General features: G+C 46.9%; 1 protein-coding gene across 5 annotated transcripts in view; it reads right to left on the reverse strand.

Annotated features, from left to right (window-relative positions):
- Positions 1 to 13,940, reverse strand: part of FEZ1 (fasciculation and elongation protein zeta 1) — a 230,448-nt gene that overhangs the window by 189,409 nt on the left and 27,099 nt on the right. For all 5 annotated transcript variants that reach the window (XR_010188711.1, XR_010188707.1, XR_010188709.1 and 2 more), the window contains exon 2: positions 11,995 to 12,112. Coding sequence is in view for 1 of the 5 variants with exons in the window: in XM_063943777.1 (XP_063799847.1) it covers positions 11,995 to 12,007 (13 nt within the window). In the remaining 4 variants the exon portion in view is untranslated. The remainder of the gene's footprint in view (positions 1 to 11,994; positions 12,113 to 13,940) is intronic.

Consider the following 13,940-nt stretch of genomic DNA (forward strand, 5'->3'; position numbering starts at 1 on the left):
TTTGAGTGGTTCAAACCAGTGTGATTTCAGGAAACTCAACACCACGTTAAGATCCCAAGGTGCCACTGGAGGCACAAAAGGGGGCTGAATATGCAGCACTCCCTTTACAAACGTCTGAACTTCAGGCAGAGAAGCCAGTTCTTTTTGAAAGAAAATGGATAAGGCCGAAATCTGAACCTTAATGGAACCCAATTTAAGGCCCAAAGTCACTCCCGACTGTAGGAAGTGAAGGAAAAGGCCCAGCTGGAATTCCTCCGTAGGGGCATTCCTAGTCTCACACCAAGCCACATATTTTCGCCATATACGGTGATAATGTTGAGCCGTCACATCCTTCCTAGCCTCTATCAGTGTAGGAATGACCTCATCCGGAATGCCTTTTTCTGCTAGGATCCGGTGTTCAACCGCCATGCCGTCAAACGCAGCCGCGGTAAGTCTTGGAACAGACAGGGCCCCTGTTGCACAAGTCCTGTCCTAGAGGCAGAGGCCACGGGTCCTCTGTGAGCATTTCTTGCAGATCTGGATACTAAGTCCTTCTTGGCCAATCCGAAACAAAGAGTATTGTTCTCACTCCTCTTTTCCTTATGATTCTCAGCACCTTGGGTATGAGAGGAAGAGGAGGAAAATAAGAATTTACTTACCGATAATTCTATTTCTCGTAGTCCGTAGTGGATGCTGGGGACTCCGTCAGGACCATGGGGATAGCGGCTCCGCAGGAGACAGGGCACAAAAGTAAAAGCTTTAGGATCAGGTGGTGTGCACTGGCTCCTCCCCCTATGACCCTCCTCCAAGCCTCAGTTAGGATACTGTGCCCGGACGAGCGTACACAATAAGGAAGGATTTTGAATCCCGGGTAAGACTCATACCAGCCACACTGTACAACCTGTGATCTGAACCCAGTTAACAGCATGATAACAGCGGAGCCTCTGAAAAGATGGCTCACAACAATAATAACCCGATTTTTGTAACAATAACTATGTACAAATATTGCAGACAATCCGCACTTGGGATGGGCGCCCAGCATCCACTACGGACTACGAGAAATAGAATTATCGGTAAGTAAATTCTTATTTTCTCTAACGTCCTAAGTGGATGCTGGGGACTCCGTCAGGACCATGGGGATTATACCAAAGCTCCCAAACGGGCGGGAGAGTGCGGATGACTCTGCAGCACCGAATGAGAGAACTCCAGGTCCTCCTCAGTCAGGGTGTGCCCCTGACCAAGTATCAGCTCGGCAAAGTTGTAAAGCCGAGACCCCTCGGGCAGCCGCCCAAGATGAGCCCACCTTCCTTGTGGAATGGGCATTTACATATTTTGGCTGTGGCAGGCCTGCCACAGAATGTGCAAACTGAATTGTACTACACATCTAACTAGCAATCGTCTGCTTAGAAGCAAGAGCACCCAGTTTGTTGGGTGCATACAGGATAACAGCAAGTCAGTTTTCCTGACTCCAGCCGTCCTGGAAACTATATTTTCAGGGCCCTGATAACATCTAGCAACTTGGAGTCCTCCAAGTCCCTAGTAGCCGCAGGTACCACAATAAGCTGGTTCAGGTGAAACACTGACACCACCTTAGGGAGAAACTGGGGATGAGTCCGCAGCTCTGCCCTGTCCGAATGGACAATCAGATATGGGCTTTTTTGAGACAAACGCCGCCAATTCTGACACTCGCCTGGCCGAGGCCAGGGCCAACAGCATGGTCACTTTCCCTGTGAGATATTTCAAATCCACAGATTTGAGCGGTTTAAACTAATGTGATTTTAGGAATCCCAGAACTACGTTGAGATCCCACAGTGCCACTGGAGGCACAAAAGGGGGTTGTATATGCAGTACTCCCTTGACAAACTTCTGGACTTCAGGAACTGAAGCCAATTCTTTCTGGAAGAAAATCGACAGGGCCGAAATTTGAACCTTAATGGACCCCAATTTGAGGCCCATAGACACTCCTGTTTGCAGGAAATGCAGGAAACGACCGAGTTGAAATTTCTTGATGGGGCCTTCCTGGCCTCACACCACGCAACATATTTTCGCCACATGTGGTGATAATGTTGTGCGGTCACCTCCTTCCTGGCTTTGACCAGGGTAGGAATGACCTCTTCCGGAATGCCTTTTTCCCTTAGGATCCGGCGTTCAACCGCCATGCCGTCAAACGCAGCCGCGGTAAGTCTTGGAACAGACATGGTACTTGCTGAAGCAAGTCCCTTCTTAGCGGCAGAGGCCATGAGTCCTCTGTGAGCATCTCTTGAAGTTCCGGGTACCAAGTCCTTCTTGGCCAATCCGGAGCCACGAGTATAGTTCTTACTCCACTACGTCTTATAATTCTCAATACCTTGGGTATGAGAAGCAGAGGAGGGAAGACATACACCGACTGGTACACCCACGGTGTTACCAGAAAACGTCCACAGCTATTGCCTGAGAGTCTTCGGACCTGGCGCAATACTTGTCCAGTTTTTTGTTCAGGCGGGACGTTTCCAACGGTTCACAATCATGTGGAAGACTTCCCGATGAAGTCCCCACTCTCCCGGGTGGAGGTTGTGCCTGCTGAGGAAGTCTGCTTCCCAGTTGTCCACTCCCGGAATGAACACTGCTGACAGTGCTATCACATGATTTTCCGACCAGCGAAAAATCCTTGCAGTTTCTGCCATTGCCCTCCTGCTTCTTGTGCCGCCCTGTCTGTTTACGTGGGCGACTGCCGTGATGTTGTCCCACTGGATCAATACCGGCTGACCTTGAAGCAGAGGTCTTGCTAAGCTTAGAGCATTGTAAATTGCCCTTAGCTCCAGTATATTTATGTGGAGAAAAATCTCCAGACTTGATCACACTCCCTGGAAATTTTTTCCCTGTGTGACTGCTCCCCAGCCTCTCAGGCTGGCCTCCGTGGTCACCAGCATCCAATCCTGAATGCCGAATCTGCGGCCCTCTAGAAGATGAGCACTCTGTAACCACCACAGGAGAGACACCCTTGTCCTTGGAGATAGGGTTATCCGCTGATGCATCTGAAAATGCGATCCGGACCATTTGTCCAGCAGATCCCACTGAAAAGTTCTTGCGTGGAATCTGCCGAATGGAATCGCTTCGTAATAAGCCACCATTTTTCCCAGGACTCTTGTGCAATGATGCACTGACACTTTTCCTGGTTTTAGGAGGTTCCTGACTAGCTCGGATAACTCCCTGGCTTTCTCCTCCGGGAGAAACACCTTTTTCTGGACTGTGTCCAGAACCATCCCTAGGAACAGCAGACGTGTCGTCGGAAACGGCTGTGATTTTGGATATTTAGAATCCACCCGTGCTGTCGTAGAACTACTTGAGATAGTGCTACTCCGACTTCCAACTGTTCTCTGGACCTTGCCCTTATCAGGAGATCGTCCAAGTAAGGGATAATTAAGACGCCTTTTCTTTGAAGAAGAATCATCATTTTGGCCATTACTTTGGTAAAGACCCGGGGTGCCGTGGACAATCCAAACGGCAGCGTCTGAAACTGATAGTGACAGTTCCGTACCACGAACCTGAGGTACCCTTGGTGAGAAGGGCAATTTGGGACATGGAGGTAAGCATCCTTGATGTCCAGGGACACCATATAGTCCCCTTCTTCCTGGTTCGCTATCACTGCTCTGGGTGACTCCATCTTGATTTGAACCTTTGTATGTAAGTGTTCAAAGATTTCCCATTTAGAATAGGTCTCACCGAGCCGTCTGGCTTCAGTACCACAATATAGTGTGGAATAATACCCCTTTCCTTGTTGTAGGAGGGGTACTTTGATTATCACCTGCTGGGAATACAGCTTGTGAATTGTTTCCAATACTGCCTCCCTGTCGGAGGAAGACGTTGGTAAAGCAGACATCAGGAGCCTGCGAGGGGGAGACGTCTCGAATCTCTGTACCCCTAGGATACTACTTGTAGGATCCAGGGGTCCACTTGCGAGTGAGCCCACTACGAGCTGAAACTCTTGAGACGACCCCCCACCGCACTTGAGTCCGCTTGTACGGCCCCAGCGTCATGCTGAGGACTTGGCAGAAGCTGTGGAGGGCTTCTGTTCCTGGGAATGGGCTGCCTGCTGCAGTCTTCTTCCCTTTCCTCTATCCCTGGGCAGATATGACTGGCCTTTTGCCCGCTTGCCCTTATGGGGACGAAAGGACTGAGGCTGAAAAGACGGTGTCTTTTTCTGCTGAGATGTGATTTGGGGTAAAAAAGGTGGATTTTCCAGCTGTTGCCGAGGCCACCAGGTCCGATGGACCGACCCCAAATAACTCCTCCCCTTTATACGGCAATACTTCCATGTTGGAATCTGCATCACCTGACCACTGTCGTGTCCATAAACATCTTCTGGCAGATATGGACATCGCACTTACTCTTGATGCCAGAGTGCAAATATCCCTCTGTGCATCTCGCATATATAGAAATGCATCCTTTAAATGCTCTATAGTCAATAAAATACTGTCCCTGTCAAGGGTATCAATATTTTCAGTCAGGGAATCCGACCAAACCACCCCAGCGCTGCACATCCAGGCTGAGGCGATCGCTGGTCGCAGTATAACACCAGTATGTGTGTATATACCTTTTTAGGATATTTTTCAGCCTCTCAGCTGGCTCCTTGAGGGCGGCCCTATCTGGAGACGGTACCGCCACTTGTTTTGATAAGCGTGTGAGCGCCTTATCCACCCTAAAGGGTGTTTCCCAACGCGCCCCAACTTCTGGCGGGAAAGGGTATACCGCCAATAATTTTCTATCGGGGGAAACCCACGCATCATCACACACTTCATTTAATTTATCTGATTCAGGAAAAACTACAGGTAGTTTTTTCACACCCCACATAATACCCTTCTTGTGGTACTTGTAGTATCAGAAATATGTAACACCTCCTTCATTGCCCTTAACATGTAACGTGTGGCCCTAAAGGAAAATACGTTTGTTTCTTCACCGTCGACACTGGAGTCAGTGTCCGTGTCTGTGTCGACCGACTGAGGTAAATGAGCGTTTTACAGCCCCTGACGGTGTTTGAGACGCCTGGACAGGTACTAATTTGTTTGCCGGCCGTCTCATGTCGTCAACCGACCTTGCAGCGTGTTGACATTATCACGTAATTCCTTAAATAAGCCATCCATTCCGGTGTCGACTCCCTAGAGAGTGACATCACCATTTCAGGCAATTGCTCCGCCTCCTCACCAACATCGTCCTCATACATGTCGACACACACGTACCGACACACAGCACACACACAGGGAATGCTCTGATAGAGGACAGGACCCCACTAGCCCTTTGGGGAGACAGAGGGAGAGTTTGCCAGCACACACCAAAAACGCTATAATTATACAGGGACAACCTTTATATAAGTGTTTTTCCCTTACAGCATTTTAATATATATACATATCGCCAAATAAGTGCCCCCCCTCTCTGTTTTAACCCTGTTTCTGTAGTGCAGTGCAGGGGAGAGCCTGGGAGCCTTCCCACCAGCATTTCTGTGAGGGAAAATGGCGCTGTGTGCTGAGGAGAATAGGCCCCGCCCCCTTTTCGGCGGGCTTCTTCTCCCATTTTTCTGAGACCTGGCAGGGGTTAAATACATCCATATAGCCCCCAGGGGCTATATGTGATGTATTTTTAGCTAGAATAAGGTACTATCATTGCTGCCCAGGGCGCCCCCCCCCCCCAGCGCCCTGTACCCTCAGTGACCGCTGCTATGAAGTGTGCTGACAACAATGGCGCACAGCTGCAGTGCTGTGCGCTACCTTATGAAGACTGAAGAGTCTTCTGCCGCCGTTTCTGGACCTCTTCACTTTTCGGCATCTGCAAGGGGGTCGGCGGCGCGGCTCCGGGACGAACCCCAGGGTGAGACCTGTGTTCCGACTCCCTCTGGAGCTAATGGTGTCCAGTAGCCTAAGAAGCCAATCCATCCTGCACGCAGGTGAGTTCACTTCTCTCCCCTAAGTCCCTCGTAGCAGTGAGCCTGTTGCCAGCAGGACTCACTGAAAATAAAAAACCTAATAAACTTTTACTCTAAGCAGCTCTTTAGGAGAGCCACCTAGATTGCACCCTTCTCGGCCGGGCACAAAAATCTAACTGAGGCTTGGAGGAGGGTCATAGGGGGAGGAGCCAGTGCACACCACCTGATCCTAAAGCTTTTACTTTTGTGCCCTGTCTCCTGCGGAGCCGCTATCCCCATGGTCCTGACGGAGTCCCCAGCATCCACTTAGGACGTTAGAGAAATACATAAACCGACGGGAACACCCACGGTGTCACCAGTGCGTCCACAGCTATCGCCTGAGGGTCTCTTGACCTGGCGCAATATCTCTGCAGCTTTTTGTTGAGGCGGGATGCCATCATGTCCACCTGTGGCAGTTCCCACCGACTTGCAATCTGCATGAAGACTTCTTGATGAAGTCCCCACTCTCCCGGGTGGAGGTCGTGCCTGCTGAGGAAGTCTGCTTCCCAGTTGTCCACTCCTGGAATGAACACTGCTGACAGTGCGCTTACGTGATTCTCCGCCCAGCAAAGAATTCTGGTGGCTTCTACCATCGCCACCCTGCTCCTTGTGCCGCCTTGGCGGTTTACATGAGCCACTGCGGTGATATTGTTTGACTGAATCAGAACCGGTTGGTCGCGAAGCAGGGACTCCGCTTGACGTAGGGCGAAGTATATGGCCCTTAGTTCCAGGATGTTGATGTGAAGGCAAGTCTCCTGACTTGACCACAGCCCTTGGAAATTTCTTCCCTGTGTGACTGCCCCCCACCCTCGGAGGCTTGCATCCGTGGTCACCAGGACCCAGTCCTGAATGCCGAATCTGCGACCTTCGAGAAGGTGAGCACTCTGCAGCCACCACAGGAGAGACACCCTGGCCCTGGGGGATAGGGTGATTAACCGATGCATCTGAAGATGTGATCCGGACCACTTGTCCAGTAAGTCCCATTGGAAGGTCCTCGCATGGAACCTGCCGAAGGGAATGGCCTTGTATGATGCCACCATCCTTCCCAGGACTCGAGTGCAGTGATGCACTGACACCTGTTTTGGTCTTAATAGATTCCTGACAAGTGTCACGAGCTCCTGAGCTCTCTCTATCGGGAGATAAACCCTTTTCTGGTCTGTGTCTAGGATCATGCCTAGGAGAAGCAGATGAGCTGTAGGAACCAACAGCGACTTTGGAATATATAGAATCCAGCCGTGTTGCCGTTACACTTCCAGAGAAAGTGATACGCTGTTTAGCAACTGCTCTCTTGATCTCGCTTTTATGAGGAGATCGTCCAAGTACGTGATAATAGTGACACCTTGCTTCCGCAGGAGCACCATCATTTCCGCCATTACCTTGGTGAATATTCTCGGGGCCGTGGAGAAACCAAACGGCAACGTCTGAAATTGGTAATGACAATCCCGTACCGCAATTCTGAGGTACGCCTGATGAGGTGGATAAATGGGGACATGAAGGTATGCATCCTTTATGTCCCGAGACACCATAAAATCTCCCCCTTTCAGGCTTGCAATGACCGCTCTTCGCGATTCAGCTTTTATCCCTGAGACACAATATCTATTGCCCAGGGATCTAACAGGGAGTGAACCCACTTGTGGCTGAACTTACGAAGGCGTGCCCCCACCGGGCCTAGCTCCGCCTGTGGAGCCCCAGCGACATGCGGTGGATTTTTGTAGAGGCCGGGGAGGACTTCTGTTCCTGGGAACTAGCTGTGTTGTGCAGCTTCTTTCCTCTGCCCCCGCCTCTGGCAAGAAAGGACGCACCTCTGACTTTCTTGTTTCTTTGTTCGAAAGGTTGCATTTGATAATGTCGTGCTTTCCTAGGCTGTGCAGGAATATAAGGCAAAATATCAGAATTACCAGCTATAGCTGTGGAGACCAGGTCCGAGAACCCTTCTCCACACAATCCTCAGCCTTCCATATGCCTCTTAAGTCGGCATCATCTGTCCACTGCATATTCTACAGGACACGTCAAGCAGAAATCGACATAGCTTTGACTCTAGGACCCAGTATACTCATGTCTCTTTGGGCATGTTTTATATATATATATATATATATATATATATATATATATATATATATATATATATATATATCTCTTAAGACAGCATCTTTAATATATATATATATATATATATATATATATATATATATATATATATATATCTCTATATACATATATATATATATATATACATATATATATACATATATATATATGTATATATATATATACATATATATATACATATATATATATACACACATATATATATATATATACATACATATATATATACATATACATATATATACATACATATATATATACATATACATATATATATAACATATATATACAGGTTGAGTATCCCATATCCAAATATTCCGAAATACGGAATATTCCGAAATACGGACTTTTTTGAGTGAGAGTGAGATAGTGAAACCTTTGTTTTTTGATGGCTTAGTGTACACAAACTTTGTTTAATACACAAAGTAATTAAAAATATTGTATTAAATGACCTTCAGGCTGTGTATATAAGGTGTATATAAAACATAAATGAATTGTGTGAATGTACACACACTTTGTTTAACGCACAAAGTTATAAAAAAATATTGGCTAAAATTACCTTCAGGCTGTGTGTATAAGGTGTATATGTAACATAAATACATTCTGTGCTTATATTTAGGTCCCATCACCATGATATCTCATTATGGTATGCAATTATTCCAAAATACGGAAAAATCTGATATCCAAAATACCTCTGGTCCCAAGCATTTTGGATAAGGGATACTCAACCTGTATATACACACACATATATATATACACATATATATATATACACATATATATATATATATACACATATATATATATATATACACACATATATATATATATATACACACATATATATATACACATATATATATACATACACATATATATATATACGTATATATATACATATATATATATACACACACACACACACATACATACATACATACATACATATATATACATACATATATATATATATATACACACACACATACTAGGGTCTCAATCTCTGCTGATAAGGTACCTGTCCACGCTGCCACAGCGCTATAAACCCATGCCGACACAATCGCCGGTCTAAGTAGTGTACCAGAATGTGCACGCTATCTGCAGGATCCCTGAGAATAGCTGTTACGTCAGGGCTACCTTTTGGGCAAACGTGACACCCTAGGGGAAGATTCCCATCATATCCTGGCCCTAGTGGGGAAAGGATACTCCCTGAGAAATCTTTGTGGGAAACTGCAGTCTCTTGTCTGGAGATTCCCGCTCTTTTTCTTCATGAGAGGAGGGAAATTTACCTCAGCTTTCTTCCCCTTAAACATGTGTACCCTTGTGTCAGGGACAAATGAGTCATCAGTGATATGCAAATCATCTTTTATTACAATAATCATATATTGAATACTTTTCTGCCATTTTGGCTGTAACTTTGCATTATCGTAGTCGACACTGGAGTCAGACTCCGTGTCGATATCAGTGTCTATTATTTTGGATAGTGAGCATTGAGAGACTCTGAAGGTCTCTGTGACATAGGGACAGACATGGGTAGATTTCCTGTCTGTTCTCTATTCTTTTGTGCAATAAATACACCTTAGCACTTAATTACACATATCCAAACAGGTGTCGGCGTTGTCGACGGAGACACCCTCTCACACACATTTGCTCCATCTCCTCCTTAGGGGAGCCTTTTACCTCAGACATGTCGACACACACGTACCGACACACCACACACTCAGGGAATGCTCATCTGAAGACAATTCCCCCATAAGGCCCTTTGGAGAGACAGAGAGAGAGTATGCCAGCACACACCCCAGCGCTATTAACCCAGGAATAACACAGTAACTTAATGTTAACCCAGTAGCTGCTGTTTATATTGATTTTTGCGCCTAATTATGTGCCCCCCCTCTCTTTTTACCCTCTTCTACCGTGTAACCGCAGGGGAGAGACTGGGAAGCTTCCTCTCAGCGGTGCTGTGGAGAAAAAATATGGCGCTGGTGAGTGCTGAGGAAGAAGCCCCGCCCCCTCGACGGCGGGCTTCTATCCCGCTTTTATGTACAATTTTGGCGGGGGCTCATACATATATACAGTGCCTAACTGTATATTATGCAAACTTTTGCCAAAGAGGTCTCTAATTGCTGCCCAGGGCGCCCCCCCCCCTGCACCCTGCATCCTTACAGTGACCGGAGTATGTGGGTGTAGTGTGGGAGCAATGGCGCACAGCTGCAGTGCTGTGCGCTACCTCATATGAAGACTGGAGTCTTCTGCCGCCGATTTCGAAGTCTTCTTGCTTCTTTCACCCGGCTTCTGTCTTCCGGCTCTGCGAGGGGGGCGGCGGCGCGGCTCCGGGATCGGACGACAAAGGGTGAGATCCTGTGTACGATCCCTCTGGAGCTAATGGTGTCCAGTAGCCTAAGAAGCAGGACCTATCTTCAGAGAGTAGGGCTGCTTCTCTCCCCTCAGTCCCACGATGCAGGGAGTCTGTTACCAGCAGAGCTCCCTGAAAATAAAAAACCTAACAAAATACTTTCTTATAGCAAGCTCAGGAGAGCTCACTAAGTAGCACCCAGCTCGTCCGGGCACAGATTCAAACTGAGGTCTGGAGGAGGGACAGAGGGAGGAGCCAGAGCACACCAGAATCTAAATTCTTTCTTAAAGTGCCCATGTCTCCTGCGGAGCCCGTCTATTCCCATGGTCCTTACGGAGTCCCCAGCATCCACTAGGACGTTAGAGAAATAAACTATTAATACTTCAAATTATTTTACGTATTCCTATTTTGCAGTTATTTTTTCCACAACTGCCTACAACGTTTGCGCAGTACTGTATATAAATATATATCATTAATGACCAAACAACCTAATGATGCATAATATATCACTAGGTCGTAGTATGCACCATGGACCTTATTCAGTAAGAATTGCAATTTCTGCTAAAAAGCAGTGACTGCGATCAAATAGTTGCCGCCCAGAAAATGCCCATTACAGAAATTGCGAAATATGCCGCTGTTCGCAGAACCATGCGCAATCACCGTAACATCAAAGAATTTTCCTATCTGCACCAGGCAAGGTTGTCCACAATTCTTGCGACACAAGAGGGTAGAAGTGGTCACCACTGACATCAGAAGCCCTCTTAAAAACGCCTGGGTAAGCCTGCGTTTACTCACCCCCCCCCCCCCCCCCAACAGAAAACGGGAGGTTTCTGGCCAGATACGCCGGCTTCCTGTCAGTCAAACAGTGGCTGCATTGTGATCACGATGTGTACGCTTTTTATGTTGCTATTTTTACTAGTGCATTCGCAGTCGTTCGATAATCGGACAGATTGCGATTCGCAAATTTAGTAATCCTTACTGAATGAGGTCTTATATCATTTGTCCGGGATTTCAAGGAAAATCAGGACGCCCATTGCGTCATTTGTGGAGAGAGATAAAGTACCAACCAATCAGCTCCTGTCATTTTTCAAACACAGCCTAAAATATGACAGTTAGAAGCTGATTGGTACTAGATCTCGCTCCAAGCTTTGATAAATCTCCACCTACGTTCTATATGGAGAGGTATAAAACAGGTGCCATTTCCCTAAGTAACCCATCTGATGTTCTTTACTTTTCTAAATTGGACTGAGAATGTACCTCTGTCACAGAACTGTGTTTTTACTCTTTTTTTTTTTTTTTGCAATTATATGTGCACAATTCTTCAAGACACAAGACCACGGATGACAGGTATTGTTGGGGTCCAGCTAGCACAGGAACACGGGTGTAATATGGCGCCACCTGCAGTCAACTTTATGTAGAACTGTTTTTGCTCATTGATGGATGAAATTCTTCGATGCACTTAAATTACAATCTATATTGCTGTACTATAATATTTCAGCTATTTATAGAATTATAAATTGTGCATTGTCTCCAAAAACAGACAAAGAGGAAAAACACGGTCTCAGACAATTCTGAGGTATATTCATTCAGGTCACAGAACTGCCAATATTACACTCACCTTCCTCACACATCACGTGTTATCTCACAATGCACCCCGCTCCCATTCACAGACCGGCGCGTGCTGCCATTATTGGCAGTTTCCATAGTGACGAGTGCTCCCCTGGGTGTGGAATGGTCTTGAAAGGATGAAGAAGAGAACATGGTTTTAAGAGCTTTAGAAATTTAACTGGCAAAAGACCTTGCATGAGTCAGAAAGGACAATCTCTGCAATCAGCATATTATAGGACATACTGTGTGTAAGGTGAGCTGAAACTACAGGGGAAATAACCTGGTAAATGGATGGAATCAGCTGCAGCTTAACCCTTGTTAAGCAATGTCTAGTACATATTAGAGAGAATGGACATAGCAGGTCTGCAAATACATAAGGGTGTAGTACGGGTGACCGGCGGTCTCCTGACCGCCGGTCACCTTACCGACGCCGGGATCCCGGCGGGGAGGGGCAGTGCAGCAAGCCCCTTGCGGGCTCGCTGCGCTCGCCACGCTGCGGGCTCGGTGGCGACCTGCGGTCGCCACGGGTTCTATTCCCACTCTATGGTTGTCGTGGACACACACGAGTGGAAATAGTCCCTGTTGGTCGGCATGCCGACCATCGGGATAGTGAGCCGTCGGGCTCACGGAGGAGGTCATGTGACTGTCGGTCAGCCGACCGGCGGTCACATGACTACCACCCAATACATAACAATCAGTAGTGCTTTTAAATGGTAAGTGCACAGGAAATCAGAATATAATGCAGCCCTTAATGTGCATGCATCTTTCAAAACTGCAATATTAACATAGGGGATCATTCCGAGTTGATAGCTCGCTAGCTACTTTTTGCAGCGCTGCGATCAGATAGTCGCCGCCTACAGGGGAGTGTATTTTTGCTTTGCAAGTGTGCGATCGCATGTGCAGCCGAGCGGTCCAAAAAAGTTTTGTGCAGTTTCTGAGTTGCCCAGAACTTACTCAGCCGCTGCGATCACTTCAGCCTGTCCGGGACCGGAATTGACGTCAGACACCCGCCCTGCAAACGTTTGGACACGCCTGCGTTTTTCCAACCACTCCCAGAAAACGGTCAGTTGCCACCCACAAACGCCTTCTTCCTGTCAATCTCCTTGCGATCGGCTGTGCGAATGGATTTTTCGTTAAATCCATCGCTCAGCATCGCTCCGCTTTGTACCCGTACGACGCATATGCGCATTGCGGTGCATACTCATGCGCAGTTCTGACCTGATCACACCGCAGCGAAAAAACCTAGCGTGCAATCAGGTAGAAATGACCCCCATAGTACATAAGAGACAAGGATAATGTATTCCTTCATGAAACATCAGTCCGCAGCTTCACCTGTACATCGGATTCCTTATGATCGAGGGAATATTATCTAATAAAGCAATGGAAGTGAACAGAGTTCTAGGTCAGGTTGGGTGCCCGAGTCCCGACACATCCAACATTTTCTCCCTAACCCCTGCAGGCTAGCCCTAGCTTTCCCCTTATGCCTAACCCTAACCACCGGTACTTCCCTCCGGTATGTGTTAGGATCCTGACTACCGATATTTTGACTGGATCCTCCTAAGTCCTTTTACTGTGTTTATTCTACCAATGAACTTGAAACAGACAATACTGTGCCTTAAGATAGGTGCACATTATAGAATTATTGGACCGATTTGAGTAAGGTGATCAGCCTGTTTTATCATATCATGTAGTGTGTAGGCATGAGCATTTTGGTCAAACGCCAATAAAACAATTCTAAAAGTTCTGGTAACGCTCGGTTTCGATTATCCAATAGGTCGACCTTGACAGAAGTTATCGTCTGAAAGGTCCCAATATGGGGCAGTGTGCGCGCATTCTCAATAATCTGCCCTCATTTCCTATGGTTGATCTGGATTACCTCCTCTCCCTTGTTGGCTGTACATATGTAAATTCAGTATGGTGTGACAGAATATAAAAAAAAATAAAAAAAAAAATAGG

The sequence above is a fragment of the Pseudophryne corroboree genome, chromosome 10, assembly GCF_028390025.1.
Source record: "Pseudophryne corroboree isolate aPseCor3 chromosome 10, aPseCor3.hap2, whole genome shotgun sequence".
NCBI classification, from domain to species: domain Eukaryota; kingdom Metazoa; phylum Chordata; class Amphibia; order Anura; family Myobatrachidae; genus Pseudophryne; species Pseudophryne corroboree.